At 39.6% G+C, this 22,850-nt stretch overlaps 1 protein-coding gene across 1 annotated transcript in view; it reads left to right on the top strand.

The window, feature by feature from the left end:
- The window catches only part of CFAP74 (cilia and flagella associated protein 74), a 103,663-nt gene that overhangs the window by 5,438 nt on the left and 75,375 nt on the right, over positions 1-22,850 (top strand). The window contains exons 2-6 of the mRNA XM_084651623.1: positions 2,028-2,184; positions 3,105-3,195; positions 4,519-4,671; positions 12,074-12,172; positions 17,839-17,943. Of these exons, the coding sequence (XP_084507749.1) occupies positions 2,055-2,184; positions 3,105-3,195; positions 4,519-4,671; positions 12,074-12,172; positions 17,839-17,943 (578 nt within the window). The 5' untranslated portion in view covers positions 2,028-2,054. The remainder of the gene's footprint in view (positions 1-2,027; positions 2,185-3,104; positions 3,196-4,518; positions 4,672-12,073; positions 12,173-17,838; positions 17,944-22,850) is intronic.

Raw genomic sequence — 22,850 nt, 5'->3', positions numbered from 1 at the left:
TTATAATTCTGACCCTACGTGCTTGAGTCACTTTTGAAAATGGGAACTTTTACTCTTGGTTCCCTCTTCACCTCCATTTTGCTTCCTAAGGTTCAGTCACATGCATGATCATAACTGGGAGTCTGACCCTCTTTCCCGCTTTCTTTAATATTTAATTCATAGAGAAATTCAGTCAGCAAATAACATTTCTTATACTGTGCAAACAGACTTTGCCCTCTCTGTGAAACAATGGGCCAGATTTGTTCTGTTTAAAAATCCACAACAATTGTGCTGTTGAATGTTAATTGTTTGTTATTTTCAGTTGCTAATATGCTGCATCCAAACAGTAATGAAATATCTGATATTTTTGAAAAAAAATTTACACAGAGTGCTATAATAGAAATGATAAAATAATAATAGACATACTTTTTACCGATGCCACTAATTAGACTGTTTTCTCTACTGGTTATGTAGTAATTCAAACACAAATTGTACTAAATCTGATGGACCCGATTCTTCTCCCATTGACACAGGTTTTAATTCTGATGGAATTGCTCCCTGGCTTACATTGGTGAGAGTGCATTCAGAATGAGGCTGGCTAAGTCTCAGATCCACAAAAGCAGGGAAATTTACAATTAAAGATTAAGTAACCAGTGTGTGGTATCTAGATGGCGCACTAGATTCAAACTAGTTTGTACATTTTAGGATACAATTCCTGTATATAAAAGGAGTTGGGTAAAATGACCTAATTGTTCTTTTTCAACTCTAGGCCCTGATTCTCAAGTGATGTAAATTGGCATAGCTCCATTGAAGACAATGGAGCTACCCCAATGTACACCACCTGAGTTAATGGCTCCTAGTTTTTATCATAACATTAAGAATCTGATTCTTGCAATACTTGTGGACTGAAACCTCTCACTGACTTATAGGATGTTTTGGGTTCACAAAGACTGTAACACTGAACCTTAATTGTGCATCCTATAGACCAGGGGTGTCCAACCTGAGCCTGAGAAGGAGCCAGAATTTACCAATGTACATTTCCAAAGAGCCACAGTAATATGTAAGCAGCTCCCCATCTGCTACCCCTCTCCATCCCCTAGCGCCTCCTGCTCACCGACAGCCCCACCAATCAGTGCCTCTCCCTCCCTTCCCATGCCTCCCACCCGCCGTAATCAGCTGTTTTGCAGTGTGCAGGAGGCTCTGGTGGGGAGTGGGGAGGAGCGAGGGCATGGCAGGCTCCGGGGAAGGGGCAGGAGCTTTGAGGGAAAGGGTGGAGTGGTGGCAGGACCTGGGGCAGAGCAGGGGGTTGAGCAGTGAGCACCCCACAGCACACTGGAAAGTTAGCATCTGTAGCTCCAGCCTTGGAGTCAGCGCCTATACAAGGAGCCGCATGTTAACCTCTGAAGAGCCGCACACGGCTCCAGAGCCACAGGTTGGCCACCTCTGCTATAGACATTAGGTACTGGACACATGATAGATGCATGCACTATGAATATCCCTGCTTTTATTTCTATTCACACCCATATACTTCTTTGGGAACTGGATTTGGCCCCTATAATACCTAAATGATGTTTTTGTTAGGTACATTTCCATGTTTTTTAAACTGATTTATCTTCATACATTTTTTGTACATAATTTTGTTAAATGAAGCAAACCTATGCTAAAAATCTGTTTTCTTGTCAATTGTCATAAATAGCTTGCTGAGTGAAATTATATTTTTGAATATTAATAAAAATGAATTAATATAGAACACCTGACATTTCTCACAAAACTAGCAATCACTGGGTTAAAATGTGACTGGAAGCACTGTCATTGTTGACCTTATTATGGTAGGAAAATACGCTGGAAATGGCCTAGTTTTCTCTTTAAGAGATCCATTAAAATCCAGACTCAAAATGTGCAGCTAGTAATTAAATGTTAAATTGTAGCCAATTATTTCACATATATGAAATATCTGCTTGATCAAATGTGATTAGTTCATCTCAAAATATAGTCAGCATTTGTGTGTGGAGTGGGAATATTCATACACCAATTATTTCCTCTGGTAGCTGAATTCTATTAAAAGAATTGCCAGTATGGAAGATACTGAGTTCTTTGATATTTGTGAAAAGGAACAGACAGCTGCTACACCATTTTTGGAACAAGAAAAAGATGACAACAACAGTGTAACAGATCAGTTCTGGAATGTGGCGAACCAACCGAAAGGTAAAGGTGAAATATTTTGCTAATTTACAAATGCTGACATATTAATGTACCTACTCATTTGGCTCTTTGAGACAGTACAATACAGTACAGTCCACACAATAGATTTGGAGTCAAACTGAGAGCTTAGTTATATTGGTATAAATCCAGAGTAATTCCATTGACTCCAATGAGGTTACTGCAGATTTATATCAGTGTACCTAATTATAATCTAGTCTTTCACTGTTTATCCCCAGTACCTCTACTTCTCAAATCAAACAGTTGCTCACAGAGATACTGACCGCACTAATCAGGGTTTGACTGTGTAGTTCCTTAGTATTACACAAGGACAGCATACAAATATTTTACTGGATGCAACCTTCTTTTCTATTTTCGTGCCCTATTACCAATTATTACTCAGAGTGCAGTGCTGGTACTGACCTTAAAATGAAAAATTTCTTAGGCAAGCATTTTATTTTTTCATCATCATCCTGGTACATGGAGACTACATAAATATTTAGTGAGAAATCATTCTATTATTGTTGCAGCAAGCTAGAAGAATGAAAAATATATAAATGCATGCAGTGTAGAATAGGTTAGTGTTTGTTGACAGCATTTTATTATACTGCCTGCCAAAACCTATCAATGATCCATAAATCCTGAATTCCATTTGGCTAATACAAACTTTCTTCTTATAGCACTTACATTTGATCGTCAATGACAGTTCTGTAATGAAGGTGGAGAGCATTTGTCTGTTTTATTTCCCAGGTGTAAAATTGCTTTTATGTGTATTTTGTGACGAGAAGTTTTTGATTATACACAGCAATAAAGCTTTTAAGATGTCATCTCCGTGCTGCTTGTCATGTTTTGACTTGGCAGGAAATGTACATTTTAATGTCCAAAGTATCTTTATTAAACTGTTGTTTTTCTTTAATTTTTGTTAGGACACAAGACTGGAGAAGAGTCAGAGGAAGATGATAAAATCAAAAGCAAGGATGCTTCTGAAGGAGTTGGAGAGGACTTTGATTCTAGTGGGTGAGTAATTTGTATACTCAGTCATCAACTATGCTGGTAATTTCTTATATGGTTTTAATTTGCTTTTTGTGGGAGAAGATTTATTTATCGGGACTTCAAGAATACACTGGATTTCTTTATAGGAAGTAAGAATTGTAGACCTTTCTGACAAAGCTGTTCTAGTAATGGAAAGCAGCAAGGCATAGACAATAATGGTAAGATGCAGACAAATTTTGGGCCATATTTATCACATGGAATTTATTGGGATCTGCAAATAAGTGAGACTTTTGTTTGTGTAAGAACACCAGGCTCGGGTCACATGTTGTTGAACAGATAGGCATCAATATAATTGTACTAATGCTACTTTGGGTCTGCAAATAGGCGGTACAGCAGATTATTATACTACTAAAATCTCAGTAGACCACAGTTAAAAAATCTAACACAGGTCACATGTGAAAATGAGTCTGGTGGTTTAAACATGGTCCAATGGAGGTGCTGCTTCATTTTGATCAAAGCACTCTTAGGCCCGGTTTGACAAGATTGTTAATCTCTTCCCAGGAGTGAGCTGGCAAGAGGATAGCAGGAGTGATGAAGATCAGGGAATAAGGTCCATTAGCCTGTTTGCATGTGGAAACTTGCATCTCACATATGCTTAGCTATAGGCAGACTTCTACATTCTCAGTTCCATAGGCACTGAAACTCAAAGTTCATTGAAATAATTAAGAAAAAGAACCACCAAATGTATTGCTCTCTATACACTTCATGGGACCTGAATGATAGTTTATTAAATCAGTGGGACATGAATCACTTAATGTACTGCTTTTAATACATTTTAAGGAAGTCTGAAATGTCCCCTTGATGGCTTTGAATTACTGTCCAAGGATCTAGAATTTTACAGGCTCAGGACAAAATTTTAAATTTGGGGGCCTAAAAGTGCCTAAATAAATGGCTTGATTTTTCAGAATTGCTGAACACACACAGCTCCCACTGAAGTCAACTGGAGCTACGTATGCTCAGTATCTTTGAATATCAGGTCACTTATTTAGTTCCCTAAATATGGATTTGTGCGCCTGACATCAGCTTCCCACGTTTGAAGTTCAGCTCTGGTTTACATCTGCATAACAAGGATTTTAGTGCTGATTTTGTTCATTTTTTGTTTGTTTTGTTTTTTATGCTCACTGTACATTCATATTCCTGATGGAAGCTTAATTTTAAAAACTGAAGGAAAAAGAGTGTAAGTGTGTGTTCGTATACCCCAAATAACTATTTAAACGCCTCAACGTTGTCACAGTGGTTAATCATTTGTCACAGTGGAAGTCTTTTTTTTTTTTTTCCAATCTAAAGGGAAAGCCAGGAGTGCCACATGAACAATGGTAATAACAATAATAATAAGACCATAAAGTATGCAGACAGAGTTCGGATATTAAACCTGCGCAGAAATCTCAACCAGCTTGACAACATAGCCAAAGAAAAGGCTCTTACCATTGCAAAAGCAAGGTTAGTGTGTAGCCATGGGGTTCAGCTGTCACACAAGCATAGATAAACCACAGTTTTTGTTTTGTCCTCCAAAATCAAATTCCAGGATATCATTCCTGATGTAGCTATTGTTTATCATAGTTTGTATTATTGTTTGGTGAAAGCTATATTTATCCCAGCAAAAGATATATTGCAAACAAGAATGGAGGCTGCAAGGGCACTGTAGGATGCAAATATAGGTTCTGTTTTCCTTAGGTTCTGTAAAACCTTGAAAGCAGTAACTCTATTGATGTAAATGCAGTTGTACCCACTTACCCCAGGGTTGTCATGGAAAAAAATCTAATTATATTTGGATTTATACATTCTCCGGTAGAATTTGCAATCAAAACATTGCACCATTGTGCTTGTGTGAGAGAACCAGAAAGTGAATTTGAATATAATCCAGGATGAATATTACTAGTCTCTTTCCATTGTCCAAACTGAGAGACAAGTAAATTGAACATTAAAAATTCATTTTCAGTTCATAACTTGTAACACAGGTGAGGAAGCTTTTTTTTCTTTTCTTTTTAAAGGACTGTTAATCTAACAGTGTCCCTTTTTTGTGAAGATAAATGCATGTTACAGACTCAGTTGTCATTCTCAATTTTTATTCCTCCATACTAAATCATATAAATAGTTCAAAAGAGACACTTGTTGATTTTACATATCAGGAATAAGAAATGGCAGCAATATGAGTTTAAACTCAGTAACTCCCATGCTATAAATCCATACTATAAATCCATTGTGTGATACTCAGGACATTAGTTGAATATACTAGCCATTGCTGCTATCTGTGCCAAATCCTGCCTTGATTTAAATCTCTATTAAAATAAACTGGAATTGCTGAGGAAATGGCAGAAAAAAATAGCCTCCTGTAAGATCCTCAGCTTGTTTAAGCTGTCATAGCACCACTGATGTGAGTGGAATTGTGACAGTTTACATCATCTGAAGATTGTCCCTTAAGTTTAATGTCAAAAACAGATGTACATTGGCAATGCTCTTTGAGGCCTATATATTAAATAACATTAATTCCTCCCTTTAAACGGATAAGGCTAAAAAAGAGTGCTGGACTCATATGAGTTAAACAGGATACAAACAAACAGTGATGAGTATTAATAAAATGAGGATTTCAATACTAGCGACTAGGAACAGATGCTTCTCTAAGTTATTTCTAAGCAACCCCACTGACCCAACTGGCTGTTGGGAACATCAAGTAGATAATTCAGAGTTTGGTGGTCTAGCTAAACCTCTAAAATCAGGACTGCATTTTGCCCTCATATTTCATGAACTACATATTTTCAGGATTTCATTTAATATTCAAAACCACTAATGTGTTGCTATTGTCTTTGGGACTAAGCTGCCATGATTCTTTTAAACAAGCTCCCTGAGTTTACGATCACTTAGGGATTTTTAAACAGAATTAATCCTAATTGATAATAAGCACTAAAAATCCCTTTTTCTGAAATGGAACAAGACTTAATTGTTTGAGAAATTGCTTTTTCATATTGAAAATATTTTCCTATTGCTTTATGTTTCATTAGCAATCATGTACAGTCAAATGTGGCCAGCTCATACTGTGTATGCACAATGTGTAAAGCAACAAAAGGAATGAGAAAAAAAGCCAAGTTAATCACAAAAGCTATATTAGAGCTGCCAAGAAAAATGTCATCTGCAAGTTATATAGTGAGTTAGGAGTGTTTGGCACTGGGAATTCATGCCTAGGGACCAATAAATGATCAACAGAGATGATGAAAACTCAAAGAAGGAACCATTATTTCAGCTGTTCTGTTGTCTATTCTGATTGTTAATTCCTCCATTCTGCCCCTCAGGACTACATAGTTTAAATATCACGTTAATTTTTTTTTAAGTGAATGAAAACTGAGTTACTCTTAAAAACTAAGAAATTGCAAAATAAAGCAGGTGGCATGCTTTTTGGCAGTGCAAACAGGGCCGACCTTACAGATGGGTGATGTGGGCAAGCACCCAGGGCACCGTGGTCAGGGAGATGCCATGGTCAAGAAGTGTGACAGGCCTGAGGTGTGAGGCCATAGAAGGGAGCTTGGAGCAATGGGGTGGGGGGAGGCAGCGAGGCCCAGGGATAATGGGGGATGGGGAGCGTGGGCAAGCAGCGAGAGCCAGGGCGTATGGGTGGGGAGCTAAGGGAAGAATTGGAGGCCTGTGGTGATTGGGGGATGGATGAAGGGTCAGGGGAGGCAGCGGGGGCCAGCGGTGCCAAAATACAAGTTCGCCCAGGGTGTTACCTGCACAAAATTCTCTATTACTCGCATACTCTACGGGCACCCACCTTTACCCAGTTCCTAGGGCTCAAGGTGGGGCTCCCTCTTAATTTAGGCACCCACCCTTACCCCATTCCTAGGGCTCAGGGTGTAACCTTATGCTCTAGTGCACCCACCTTTACCCTTTCATGGGCTCAAGGCGTAACCCTCTTAATTTAAGCGCCCACCCTTACCCTTCCATGGGCTCAGGGTTACACTGTGCAGGTTTGTGGGGTCTTTTACCAGTGAAAGAGCCTTACACAGTAATATTCTTAACCTCCTATTTAACAATGATTACCAAAAAAGAACGCACATGTTAAGCATACAATGCTCACCCCTCCCAATAAGGCAGATGAACTTTTTTTGATGGCCAGTCAATATCAGGTCATCTGGGGTCACTCCAGCTTCTGCTCTGTATGGTGTGGTTGGCAGGGTGTTGAGGTCTGGCAGCTCTGGTCTTGGGGCTGTCCTGGAGTGGGTTCCAAAGAACTTCCTTTTGAACCCCAGTTTATATAGTGAAACTTGAGTCTTGCTTAGCTGTACCTTAACCAATCATTTTACTAAATTATTACTAAACAATTTTCTAACTAATCCTAACATATTGTAAAATAATTCTTCAACTAATCACACCCCACCATCTTAATTGATTTACCCCTAGAAAAATTAATTATTTAACAGACAGAAACAATCAAAGAACCAGACAGAGACCATACAGATAAACAATAGAGAAGTGGGGACCATAAAGGCAAAACAATAAAGAATTAGGGATTTTACAACTACAACTTGTTGATAAGTGATTTCTTGCCAAACAGAATGCCAGCAAACAAAGTTTTCTTTAACCGTCTTAAGATTTGTTTCCTTATCTGGTGGTGATGGGTACTGTTAGGACAGGATCGCCTTCTTAACAGCCTGATATTACATTTTTTTAATCTAATTTAGATGAAATATGAGGATGTGACTTTCTGCTTTTTGGTTAATGGCTGCTGGTCTTCTAATATGGCTGCAGACAAAGGCCTTAGGCCTTACAATTTGGCTACAGGAAAAGGCCTTATCCTTATGAGAGCACCATTTTCCCTAAGACTGGCCCTGAGTGTAATGCCAGTACAATGCAACCTTAGAGTTGAAAGACCTTGCAAAAGAAAACTTGACTCTTTGGCCTGGATCTGCAAAGGTACATAGGTGTTGCAGTGCTCAGTCACTATAAGTGATTCTCAGTCTCTTTCTCTGGCCCAGTTAACATTTTATTAAAGTGGAATGGCTTCAATAAGAGAGACTGAGAGCAACCCATATCAGAATATCCCATAGTCCTGTGGTTAGGGACTTACTGAGAGGTGGTGAACCCCTGTTCAACTCCTCCTCCTCAGGCAGACAGGGGAAATTGAACAGGAGTCTCCCACATCAGTACCCTAAGCACTGGGCTGTATTATAAGGTGGGCTGCCTCTACTTCCTGGTGTTTTGTGTGGAGTTAGGCAGCCTCTGAGCACACTAATGGACTGGGTCCTGCAAGCAAGATAGGTGGAGGAGCTCCTCTCTTCCCTTGGTTTGTTGATCACACTGAGGCTCAGGCATGAGATAGGTGAGTGGACACCCAGAATGAGGCAGCAGTACTCATGCTCAGAGGCAGAAATTTAGGCACCTAGGGGACTTTTACTGCAAAAATTTAGGTGCTGAGAGAGTTTAGGCACCTAAAGGTTTAGGTGGCAGTCAAGCAAGGGTTTTGCAGATTGCATACAGTTGGGACTTGGCACCTAAAACTGGGTTTTGGACATCTAAGTCACTTTGTGGATCTCGCCCTTTGTTTCTGGACTACTGGCCATATGTTTCCCTGGAGTTGAACGCTGCAGCATGCTGGCAATTTTAGCAGAACTTTCAAATGCTCAAGTAATAGTTATTATTAATTATTATGAGTATTACTGTAGCAATTAGGAGCCCTAGTCATGGATAAGGACTCTATTGTGCCAGGTGCTGTACAAACACAGAACAAAACAGACAGTCCCTGCCCCAAAGAACTTACAATTTACGTATAAAACAAGAGACAACAGATGAATGCAGGTAGATGAGGGAGTACAAGGAATGAGATAGTACTGAACAGCATTATAAGCAGTGGTCTTAGCACATCAGAAGCCTAATCATTGCCAAACTTTTGTAGGAATCATGGCAAAAGAGAATTTTAAGGAGGGATTTGAAGGAAGATAATGCATTATTTTTGTGGATATGTATGGGGAGCACACCCGAAACATGAGGGGCAGCATGAGAAACAATACAGATGTGCTTGTTTGAAAATTTAACAAGGGGTGTTGGAGGCTGGCATTGTTAGCCGATCGTAGCCGAGGATCAACATCTCAATAGTGAATCAGAGATAATAGGTGCGGTGGAGATAGGCCATGAAGAGCCTTGAAGTGAATACAGGCAGCTTATGTTTGATGCAACACAGAAGGGGAAGATGGTAGAAGGAGGCAAAGAGCAGGGTGACATGGTCAAAGCAACAGTCTAGAACAGCGGTTCTCAACCAGGGTTCTGGGTCCCCTGGGGGGCTGTGAACAGATTTCAGGGGGTCTGCCAAAATAAATCAGAGAGCAGGGCCAGCATTAGGCTCACTGGGGCCCAGGGCAGAAAGCCGAACCCCAAGCCCTGCTGCCCGGGGCTGAAACCAAAGCCTGAGCAACTTAACTTCACAGGGCCCCCTGTGGTGTGGGGCCCTGGGCAATTGCTCTACTTGCTACCCCCTAATGCTGGCCCTGGCTATTAAGCTACTGAAAAACAGCTGTTGTGGCACAGGTGGGCCATGGAATTTTTATAGCACGTTGCGGGAGGGGGGGTTTAGAAAGAAAAAGGTTGAGAACCCTTGGTCTAGAAGATGATTTTTGCCTCAGCATTCTGAATAGATCTGACTGGGGCAACTTTGCATTTGTCAAGTCCAGAGAGAAGGATTTTGCAGTAATCAAGATGCACAATGATGAGAGCTTGGCCAAGATTTTTAGGTGTGTGGATGGATAGGAAAGACTGTATCTTAGTGATTTTATGTACAAAGAATCTGCAGCATTTAGACGTAATCTGGATGTGAGGACCTAGACAGAGGTCTGATTCAAAAATGACGTCCAAGTTACAGGCCTGAGTGACGAGCAGAAACCCAAAGCCTCTGACATGGTACGATGCCAGAACTAATTACAACTAAAAAAGATACTGTGCAGAAGATCTGCAGAATTCAAAAAATGGAACTGTTGTGAGTGGCAGGAATAAAATACAAGCCAGTGGAAAAGATTGTGTTATCCTTTTCTGGAAATCTCAGCAGCACACAGCGGGAAAGGTGTGCTCATCCACAACTGCCCAGTCTCCTCCTTTCTCATAGCAGACCTTGTACCCATGGAGTGCACTCCAAGGGGTTTCAGAAGAGAGGGAGATGAAACTTTGGCAGCGGTTGATATTTCCTTTCACATGGGACAGGGAGAGCCATGCATGGAGGATCCAATTCACCCATGGATCAGGAGTGAGGAACAATCCCACCTGGGGATTTGACTCAATAATTATCGTATTTCAAGTGACTATTCCAAATTATTAGGAAAAAAGAAGTTATTATTTTCAGATTCTGTAACGTTATGATGAAATGTACATAAATTATAATAAGGTAATGAGGAAATTTCGGTTCTAAGTATCATTGATGAACTATTGCTATGTAACTGAGAGGAGAAAGTTTTAAAAGAATTGTTTCTGTGAATTTATAAACGGTGCTCTTGAATAGTGAGATGTTGTAACTTAGTATTAGGGTTTTCTGCTTTTATTTTCTGTTATATTTCAGGGAACTTTTTTGGAAAATAAATATAAATCTGCAAAGCTCAATATTTCTAGACATTTCCTGCCGTTTAGTCATGATCCTCCCAATGTGTGCACTCAAGATGTCAACTCGTGTCCTTCCCAATTGTGCAATCATCTTGGAGTGGCAGGAAGTTGATGGCTGGGAGTAAAGAGGCCAACAGCTGTTTGCAACATTTTTTCATCATAAATAAAAACTAATAATTATCACTGCATCTTCCTTGAAAAGTGGCTTTTATTGGTAAATATCCATGCAATTTTTAAACGGGAAGTGCCATTTATAACTGTACTTGAAGCTCAACTGCATATGACCTACTTTACAGTGACATGCTGTGAAAGATTTCCCTTGTCAATTGCTATTATTTTGCAGAGCTAGGATAACAATCCTTGTACTTCATTATCAAACATAATTCTATTAATAGTTACAAATATTTGGGTGACTGGGTAGCTTAGATTTATAAAGCCATATGGAGTCTTAACTTTGGGTCACTGGTTCAAAAGTGACCAAAAGACAACCTTCTGATGACTATTTGGTAGCCTAAACGGGTGTGTCTAGTTCCTAGTGGGCTTCTTTCTGTCTACTCATCAACTAAAATCACTATCATAACTGCAGTGGATTAGACGCCCTTTATTGGCAGTCTTAGCACAATGGGGCCAAAGACTAAACTGGCCAGACACACTGAATTTCCTACTTACTGCTCAAGAAGGTCCCTCCAGAATTTAAGGCGGATTGCCATGGTGTCATATGGAACCTGCACTGTTTCTTTTTGTGCTATACTTGAATAAATAAAAGACTTGTGCTGTCAATATAACAATTTATGAGTCTGTTCCAAAGCCCATAGAAATCAAAGGAAAGAATTTCATTGATCTCCATGGACCCTGGATCAGGCCCCATATCTGGAGCATAACATCACTTACCTTTAATTACATAGGTAGTTTCACTGAAGTCAGTGGGACTACTTGTGTACTAAAAGTTAAGTATTCACCTTAAATGTTTCATTGCATGATGGCCAAAAAGTATAAAAAACAAATTACAAATATGCTGGAGGAGGCTACATTTTAAAAATACTCTTTATTTATCATCATTGGTAGATGCTACTAGAGCTCTGAATGAAACCAGAATTAATTAAGAGGTTATATTTTTTTCTAAATTCCTGGTACAAATACTTTAAAGTTAACAAGTGCCTCTAAAGAAACTCTTGATAGGATCCAGCTATGATCCTGAGGAGCAGAAATGCTTCAAGAGAAGGAATGGGAAACATACCAAATATAAATAAGGATGTTTTGTTTGTTTCAGAGAGGAGCTCAGTGCCTGCCAGCTGCGGATCGAAATGCTAACAAAAGAACGAGAGTGCACAGAGACCAAAATAGAAGAAGAGAAAGAGGCTGGAAATACGTAGGTAGAGGGTATTTCTGGTTGTCACAGATTATTGACATGCTCGGTGTTTACACGTGGGAAGGGGAAGGTAATGAGATAAACGTGACCTTTTCCCTCTTCTTGTTATTGCTGAAAATGTTTGATAACATTATTAAACATATTCTTGAATCTATCAAATGACACCTAATAGGTCAATGTTTAAAAGTCATTGCCATTATCAGGATAAAAAAACAAGCTGGTTATCTCCATGGGCCATGCCATCTGGTAAGGAGCAGTGCACTGTCATACTGTGCTTGGAGAACCGATCAGATAGGTTAGGTCTCAAGTTGGTGAAGACTAAGTGATACAGTTACTCTCCAGGCAGCTTATTATTCACACCAACAGTACCTTCCACTTGATATACAGAGCAGCAGTGCAGTAGCTTGGGAAAGGCGCATCTGTGCAGCTTCCTGTCCAGAGGTAAGATGCTAGTAGGCAATTGCTGTGGAGCAAGAAGTGAGGATTGGAGGTTAAAGGAATGTCTCATGACAGCAGATATTTATGAGCTAGTCCTTTGCATTTGGACAACACTGACAAAGTGGAATGACCAAATGCAGTATTTTGTAGTAGCTAGAGCAGGGAACTAGGTGTCAGAACTCATGAATTCTTTATTTTGTTTTGTCACTGACTTGTGTGACCTCAAGCGGGTCACTCCGCCTCCATTTATGCATCTATAAAATGGGAGTGATAACTCTTTAGTTATCTGAAATCTGGTCTTGTGAGATCTCATAAGAACGGCCATACTGGGTCAGACCAAAGGTCCATCTAGTCCAGTATCCAGTGGCCAATGCCAGGTGCCCCAGAGGGAATGAACAGAACAGGTAATCAAGTGATCCATTCCCTGTCGATCTCATGGAAAGTTTCTTTCTCTGTAGCACTTCCTATCTGAGGAGCTTAAAGTAATTTACAAACATTAAATACTCTAGGAAACTGTAAAAAGGTGAAGTGTGAGATAAGTTAAATTTTGAATCTAGCACTGTGTCCTGCAAGTACACATTCAGATCCAGACTCTAATCCAAAATTTTCCAAAAATTTAAGTGTGTGGTGTTGTGGGTCAGGATCATATTGCATTATGGTAATATCCTAATATTATATATAAGATTTATTGTTCCAGTGGTAAATATGGTCAAAACATTTGCTTCTGAGTTCTGTGTAATTCTCATGCCCTTTATCCCAAACATTTTTTATTTTAGTAGACAAACATATCTTCTGCTCATCTTTAAAAAATAATAACCCCATCAACTAAAATGCATACCTTTGCTCATGGGATTAATTAAAGTTCACAGTGGCCATCAGATTAGTCATTTTATGAGAGATAATAGTCTCCCAAGGATTTATGGGGACTTATCTTGTGATTCTTATAAGAATCACAGGCATTACTGAGAATACAAACATGCCTCACTTGGAGAATCAACCCATTACAACCTATTGTCATCATTTTATCAGTGATATATCCAATGTACCTGACAGTCTCACTGAAGAATATCATATATACTTTACCAATGAGTTTTTATATATTTGTCTTATACAGATACAGCCTGTGGAGTTTTACAATATAGTCCACATATGCACTAAATTTTTGTTTGGATGTGTAGCCCTTGTAAATTACTAATCCCAGGATACAATGCACTGTCTTAATCAGAGTAACCTTCTCACATCAAGACAGAGCATTGCATGCTGAGACCTGTAGTCCATATGGAGGCACCTTAATATTGAAAGATGAGTTCTAAAAAGAAGGTATATGCAATTTGTTCATTTTATGCAAGTTTGTCATTGTAGCACTCAGCTGGGCAAAAACCGAGTGCCATTGACACAAGGTCCACAACGAAAATATGATAATCTGACAGATAATTTAATGACATTTGTATACCTTTAACTTTGGTTGACTCTTCCAACTCCCAAGAAAGCCCGTTGATCACGTTCGTCATTTTACATGAGAAAGGACTTTCTCATTTTTAGCCTTACACAGAGGCTAGAATGTATGAAAGGGATTTTCAGCCTGGGATAAATAAAATGTAGATTTAAGAAATGTATGTGCTATAGTACAAATAAAGTCATCTTAACATATACAGTTAGTCTGGTTTACATTTATCATTCCTTCCACCCACCATTCATTTAATCATCTGGTTAATATAGATCAACTGACATCAGAAGTATGCTATGTCATTTTTAGTTTTGCTATGCTCATGCCTGTTATGACAAGGAACTGGTACTTATATATTCTGTTTCTCAGTGTTGTGTGTTTGTGAAATGCACAAATGCAATATAATACAACAGCAGCTACTGAGCTTCTCTGCTGTGAAGTGGGAGTGAATTTACTGGACCTTTCTAATTTGTTTAAATTGAAAGCAGTGGGTGGTTTGTGTGCTGGTATCCAGTGTATTGTGAACCAGCTTTGCAGCTGCCACTGTGCCCTGTATTCTTCAGGTTAATAAAATGTCTCAATGAATAACAAACTAATAAAGGTAACTTAATTGCTAAAACAGAATGGCTAATGATCAAAAACAAGTGACAAGTGACTAAATGTTTAAGGAAAATGAATTCTTGTGTAGTAGACACTATTCTGTAATATATAGTTTGAGTGTGATTGAATTTCAGATTCTTTGGGCAAGTAAACATAAGAATTTTTTAAAAGAAAATTATTTTAAAAAATGTAGTTTGATTGTCTGAAGACTCCAGGGAGTGGAGTTTGCAGCGTAATCGGGTGAAATAGCTGAATTAAGACTTTTTCAATCTTTTGCACAGAAATGTACGCTCTCCAATAACAATGTCCTGTTTGATCCCATATGGCTTCTAGAGTTAATTTCCATAGTTCTTCCTCTCAGGAAGTCTTTATGGAGTAGTTTTGAGACACTGTATCCTCATGTAATTTATTGTAGAAGAAATATGCTCAGTATCAGATGCCCTATAATTTAAACAATCATTAAATAAACGCTAAGAAGAGCAACATAACTTTTATACTTATGCCAGGCCAAGGTCTAATCTGTAGATATGCTGCTATGTAGTAGTTCTGATAGCAACTATCACAATGGTCCATTATAGATATTTGCTGCTTAATAATGGAGTAGGAAGATATACCAAATTCCTGGCTTAAAGACTTAAATAACATGATATTTTAACAGTTGTTAAAATATGAATTATCATTAATTTAGCATTATTGGTACCTATGCAGTGATATTTGGACTTAAGTTAATGACAATGTTAAATTATGCTGGAGATGCAAATGAAAAATATGTTTTCTATTTAGTCAGGTTCAAGTTACTATTCAATAAGCCTGAAATAATACAGTACTTTAGGTTATGGCTACAAGTGAGTTTGTGCCATGTACTGCATCTTACAATGCACTGGTTTTGTTTTTAGGTTGTAGGGCTTCTGTGACCAATGGCAGAATTAGTCACTTCACCACTTTGGGCCTCTGTGTCAGGGCCAGGTAGTGGGTGGCCTGTGTGTATGGGTCAGTTACCATGTTGTGGTCAGGAGACGAGCACCAGAGTCAGCGTCAAGCTGGGTCACAATACCAGGAATTCTGGTACTGAGTTACAGGCAGGTGGCAGGGGCAAACTGGGATCAGAAGCTGGAGTCTAGGGTTCACAACAAGTCAAGGTCTGGAACAGACACATGCAAGCAGTCTACATCATTGCTCAGGCAGCTCTCTGTGATGGCTTCCTGGCTTATATATCAGCATGGGCCAATCAGTGGGCTATGGGAGGCCACCACCCAGGTCCAGCTGGGCAGTACATGCTGCAGTGTCTTACTTCACATGGTCCCCCAGCAGAAACATGGCCTCAGCTTCCAGTGATGATATGGAAATGTCAGGAGTCTGAAACAGTAGAACCTCAGAGTTACAAACAACAGAGTTACAAACTGATCAGTCAACCACACACCTCATTTGGAACCAGAAGTACACAATCAGGCAGCAACCCACACACACACACACACACACACAGAGCAAATACAGTACAGTCCTGTGTTAAATGTAAACTACTAAAAAAATAAAGGGAAAGTAGCATTTTTCTTCTGCATAGTAAAGTTTCAAAGCTGTATTAAGTCAATGTTCAGTTGTAAACTTTTGAAGGAACAACCATAACGTTTTGTTTAGAGTTATGAACATTTCAGAGTTAGACGAATAACCTCCATTCCTGAGGTGTTCATAACTCTGAGGTTCTACTGTAGTCCCAGATTCTAGTGCCATATGATTCTTGCATTCAGTTTGCTTATTTTTCAAACCTGGGATCGATACTTATCCAGCACAGCTATATGTACAAATTAAATCCCATGCAAACCCTATCTTGAGGGCTTACACGGGACTTAAGTGATGCACTGGCCTTCTGCGCAGGAGTGTATTTCATCCTTGGAGAAGTAAGGAGGAGCAGTAGCATATATGAATCATTCATTATAAATTACATTCAGATGGACCAGGTTTCAGACCAGCTGAAAATACACATTTGTGTATGGTTCAGGTTTGAAAGTATGAGGTTTACATTATATTTCGTTGACACAATTTTAATCAGTGTAAGTAATTGCTGTTAAAACAAGCATGTTAAACACAGGGCGAAGCTATCTTTAAATAGTATCAGTCATTTTTTATGCTTTCTAATAAAATTAAGAATCAGTTGATTTTTGACTTTGACAAAGGTAGTCAAGCTAGTTTTGATACTTAGCTCAGTAAAGCCCATTTTGGGGTGTACGGAGTAAGAAGCAGGATCATTACTCATAGAGGAATGTTCAATATGTGGAATGGGACAGAGATTTCAAAATCCATTTATATATCATGACATTTCTTCAACAGATGATATACCATGAACCTGTCCCACAATTGACTTTTCCAGGATTAGCAAGAGACAGATTGTCAGCAGAAAGTACTCATTTATTCTGTTTATTACCAGCAGTAAGACAATGCATTCAACTAACTGCAACTGTTGGAGTGGCAAAAGGCCTGATTGCAAGCACTGAAGGGAGAAAGATGGAAATGAGGGAGATTTATATTAAGGGTTGTTATTTGGGTCAGTGAATTAAACACTTCTTTTTTCTGTGGAAAGCTTGATAGATTGGAGACTCTGGGACAGATTCTCTGCTGGCATAACTCCATTGAAGTCAAGGGAATTACTCCAGCAGAAAGTTTGGCCCTATGTGGCCTTTTTTCCATCCTGGAAAGTTACCAGTCTCAGTTCTCCTCTGTTACATCAGTGAAACTCAGCTGAAATAACTGCATTTGCACCAATGCAACTAGGAGCAGAATTTATCTACTCTGTTTGCCAAAATCTTGGGGGGTACAAGTAAGGTTGTATTATCATTTTAAAAGCAGACAACAATCTTTGTCCTATTTGTTTTCCTAAAATTAACTACATAAGTGGTATTTATCAGCATTAGAAATTACAAATCACTTTAAAATATGGCCGAGTGATGGTAAAATGCTCTCATCTTAATTTTCAATTAACCAGTAGATAGTAGTTTAATGAGATTGTGCCTTTCAGAAGAGAATGGACACTTTAGGAGCCATTATTGAAAGACATTATGTTAATATAAATTAGTGGAATTCTAAAACAAATGTCTCAGCCTTATGGCACCTTAATTATTTCTGGAATTTTTTACTTTGCAAGGTTTTAACATACATTATTTCATTTTTTTCTTTTTAAATGTAACAGTGCTGCTGTATTCCGCCTACAGGCAATGCACAGACGACTGTGTGCTGAACTGGGGAATGAAAAGGACCTTGAGTCAAAAATTGCTTTGATGCTGAAAGAAAATGTGTAAGTTAAAAAGTGAGAAAGAAGTGAGAAAGAATTGAAGGGACTGATCTTCAGCCCAAAGTCCTAAACCAACTTATTGATTAATTCACAGTTTGAAAGGGAGTGAACATAAAGCATGCAAATTTGTAACAGCTGATATTTAAAGCGATTGAAAACTTAGAGGCAGTAAAGCTTGTGAAAAAGTTTAAAGGACATAGTCGTCATTTTCTTTCCGTCCTACACCATTTGCAATACTGTCTTAGAAGCCTGAAAATAACATCTCTCTGTATTCATTATGTAGTTTTTGTGGCGAACATTTTTGTGTGTGTGTGTTCTGAAAGGAGCTGAAATGCAGACAGTTATTTTAGAAACTACTACTCCTTCAGTGTATAGAACAGGTGCCTTTATCAGGCTTAAACAGCATCATCAGAAATGTGAGCACAGCTGTAGGAATTGCAGGCCAAATTCTCTGCTGGTGTAAATAGGTGTAACTCCTCTGTTAGTGACCTTGAGCTGAAGCAGTTTGACCCTTGCAGCGTGAGCAGAAAGACACACATCTGAAAATCAAAGACTTCAGAAACTGACCTTTGATACTGTTCTACTACACCAGCAATATTCCTTTTACATAACAAGTCACCGGAGTTGTGCTCATGTAGATAAACAGAGAATTTGACCTAGGATTTGGTTCATTGCAGTGATAGTGGAAAGAAAAATATTGTCTCTTTGTAGATCCCACAAAATAGCATTTATTGCTTTTTCAAATTTTAATGTTTTGGAGTTCATATTTTAATTTTGTGGTAAAGCTGTAGTGGATTTAATAAAATCTCAGGTAGACATTCTGAAACCTTTATTTGTCATGTTAAAAACAGTTTCAAAGTAGATTTTAATTTTGGGCTAACCTACTAGAGAGCACAACATCAAAGAGTCAATAAAATCAACAGCAATGCTTCCATTCACTTCTGTGGGATCGGGATTTGACTACTGATATTAGGGCTGTTCAGTGAGACTATTGCATCCTAAGCTCTGAAATACAGTGAACTTGTATCTTTTACTTAGTGTCTCTTACCAACTTGTGTGTGTGTTTCCAATAGCAACTTATTGTTAAAGGAATTTTTACTGAGAAAACAAATGTTTAAAAAGTGCTTCACTTTCATAGCATCTCTAGTCAAGTATACAATTAAGTTCAGGGAAATGTCATCACTCTACTTCCATTATAAAGGTACACGAAGTATCTGCACCAGGATAGGGCAGGTAACTGCATCTGATCATCAGTTTGCAAAGAGCTGCTGTTTTCTAGTGTACCAGTGGGCCTTATCTAAGGTATTGTGAATTTTCAAAAGGCATTGTGAGGTTAATCTTGAAGGGACAATGTGACAGTTGTCACCATTATTGATCAGTTGAAAGACAGTCAGTTCTTTGTGTCTTTCAAAATGAAAGATGCCTTATAAAACACTGGCGCATATGGCTGGAGATTTGACAAGAGACTACGCCTCTCTTGGTGACCTTGAGAAGAAGCAGCTTGACCCTCTGGGGCATGTTTGCACTACAGTTGGGATTATTTCTCTCAGTCCAGGTGGACAGCCACATGATAGCTTTGCTTGAGCTAACACACTAAAAATAGCAGTGTGGATGTTGTGGCATGGGTGGCATCACGCGCTAGCTACCTGAGTATGGACCAAGGGGATCAGATAGGCTTGTACACACATGGCTAGCGTGTGCTGCAGCATCCACACTTCTATTTTTAGCATGCTGTCTGTCTACCAAGGGCAAGCTTCCACTGCAGTGAAGCCATACCTTAGAGTCTGAGCAGAAAGAAACACATCTGAAAAGCAAAGACTTCAAAACCAGACCCTGGATATTTTTGCTACCATATTAGCAGTGTTACTTTTGCAGAACAAGCACTCTGCATATTTATGTGAAGGAAGTGTATTCTATTTTTGTCAAGCTCTCCATCCTGCAGATGCCACAGTTTAAACTTGAGTAGAGTCATTCCTTGGTTGTTACATAAAAGTTTTCCTTCAACTTTGTGCTGATGTTGGGGCCACATGGGAAACTGAGTGAATATCTGTCAGATTCAGGATAGTGAGCAAACATTTTGAAAGACACCTGGACACTGAAGGGTAATTTATATGAGTTATAGTCTTTGCTGTCTTTTGGAAAAACCAAATGCTTAATATAGAAGGATCACAGAGTGTGTCTCTGTAAGTTAGGTATTTCATGACTGCAACTTCTCTAACTTGCTCTGACTCACAAGATGTCGAAAGAATCTCTTTCAGAGGTCAGAATTGATTCTTGTTTACAAAAGAAAGTGCTGCCTGTGCGACTGCTCCACCATTTCAAGCACCTGCATGCTCACTCTTTTGACTTGCTCTTCAGCAATCCTTCTTTCTTTTTCAGATGTGAGAAAAACACAAGGGACTTTTCCAAAAATCTCCTAACATCGTCATTCATAGGTTAACTTGGGTTTCTATTTCTCCCCTATTTCCTTAGCATCCACCATGTACTATCCACTGAATGAGTATAATGCCGCTTGCCAAAACATTAATGTCTCCAAATGTTGATTTTATATAAATTGATATATAATATTTTGGAGTAACTTACATGAGTTTCCACATAAAGCAAAGGCTTTTGAGAGTAGCGCTTGACCTCACACATACCCATGCAGTACCCTGCTTTGGAAATGATTTGTGGGCCATATCCTTAGCTGCTGTAAATCAATGTAGCTCTGTTGGTTACAGTAGAACTATGGTGATTTACACCAGCTAGGGATTTACACCAGCTAGGGACATATAGGTCCTTGTCTTATTCTGAAGTAGGAAGAAAGGTGGAGTAAAGTAGACGTTTCTCCCTGTGATCCTTATTAGGAAGATTCTAACTTCTATCCTTTAATGTATTCTTCCTGAATATATTATAATGACATTCCCCAGGGTACAATCTGGACTATTGAACAGCTGTGTCCCCTCAATTTTCCAACCTGGGGTGCTTTCTACACTGCTTCGCTGTTAGAGCAAGCACTCCTGGTCTGCTCTCACACAGCCTCTAGCATGTAAATTCCAGCTATACTGTCTGAGTGCTATGATCAGCCACCCTTGAATTACACTGCAGAGCAACACCAGCAAATTCCCAGTCCCAGACTTCCCCCAGAAATATGCCTCTTATACTGCCCAACCCTCTCCTGGACAACACAAGCTCACTGGTTTAGATAAAACAATAAAACAAGTTTATTAACTACAAAAAGATAGATTTTAAGTGATTACAAGTAAAAATGCTGATTACAAGTATTTAGAAAAGCTGCACGAGCGAAGTCCATGGGGCTGGATGCACTGCATTTGAGGGTGCTAAAGGAGTTGGCGGATGTGATTGTAAAGCCATTGGCCATTATCTTTGAAAACTCATGGCGATCGGGGGAGGTCCTGGACAACTGGAAAAAAGCTAATGCACTGCCCATCTTTAAAAAAGGGAAGGAGGAGGATCTGGGGAACTACAGGCCAGTCAGCCTCACCTCAGTCCCTGGAAAAGTCATGGAGCAGGTCCTCAAGGAATCAATTTTGAAGCACTTAGAGAAGCCGAAAGTGATCAGGAACAGTCAGCATGAATTCACCAAGGGCAAGTCATGCCTGACTAACCTAATTGCCTTCTATGACGAGATAACTGGCTCTGTGGATGAGGGGAAAGCAGTGGACGTGTTATTCCTTGACTTTAGCAAAGCTTTTGTTATGGTCTCCCACAGTATTCTTGTCAGCAAGTTAAAGAAGTATGGGCTGGATGAATGGACTATAAGGCAGATAGAAAGCTGGCTAGATCGTCGGGTTCAACGGGTAGTGATCAATAGGTCCATGTCTAGTTGGCAGCCAGTATCAAGCGGAGTGCCCCAAGGGTCGGTCCTGGGGCCGGTTTTGTTCAATATCTTCATTAATGATCTGGAGGATGGTGTGAATTGCACCCTCAGCAAGTCTGGTGATGACACTAAACTGGGAGGAGTGGTAGATATGATGGAGGGTAGGGGTAGGATACAGAGGGCCCTAGACAAATTGGAGGATTGGGCCAAAAGAAATCTGATGAGGTTCAACAAGGACACTTGCAGAGTCCTGCACTTAGGATGGAAGAATCCCATGCACCGCTACAGACTAGGGACCGAGCGGCTAGGCAGCAGTTGTGCAGAAAAGGACCTAGGGGTTACAGTGGACAAGAAGCTGGATATGAGTCAACAGTGTGCCCTTGTTGCCAAGAAGGCTGACGGCATTTTGGATTGTATAATTAGGAGCATTGCCAGTAGATTGAGGCACATGATCATTCCCCTCTATTTGGCATTGGTGAGGCCTCATCTGGAGTACTGTATCCAGTTTTGGGCCCCACACTACAAGGAGGATGTGGAAAAATTGGAAAGAGTCCAGCAGAGGGCAACAAAAATTATTAGGGGGCTGGAGCACATGACTTATGAGGAGAGGCTGAGGGGACTGGGATTATTTAGTCTGCAGAAGAGAAGAATGAGGGGGGATTTGATAGCTGCTTTCAACTACCTGAAAGGGGGTTCCATCTACACTGTTCTCAGTGGTAGCAGATGACAGAACAAGGAGTAATGGTCTCAAGTTGCAGTGCGGGAGGTTTAGATTGGATATTAGGAAAAACTTTTTCACTAGGAGGGTGGTGAAGCACTGGGAATGGGTTATCTAGGGAGGCGGTGGAATCTCCTTCCTTTGAGGTTTTTAAGGTCAGGCTTGACAAAGCCCTGGCTGGGCTGATTTACCTGGGGATTGGTCCTGCTTTGAGCAGGGGGTTGGACTCGATGACCTGCTGAGGTCCCTTCCAACCCTGATAGTCTATGATTCTAAGCATAAAAGCCAGAACTGGTTACAAAGAAATAAAAGGTAAAACACAACACCTAACTTTACAAGCTAAAGTGAATTCAAAGCAAAAGTCTCTCTCAC

This window comes from Lepidochelys olivacea (genome assembly GCF_965140295.1).
Source record: "Lepidochelys olivacea isolate rLepOli2 genome assembly, chromosome: 18".
NCBI classification, from domain to species: Eukaryota; Metazoa; Chordata; order Testudines; family Cheloniidae; genus Lepidochelys; species Lepidochelys olivacea.
The sequence above is the reverse complement of the archived record's forward strand: the minus strand, read 5'-3'. Positions and strand labels throughout refer to the sequence as shown.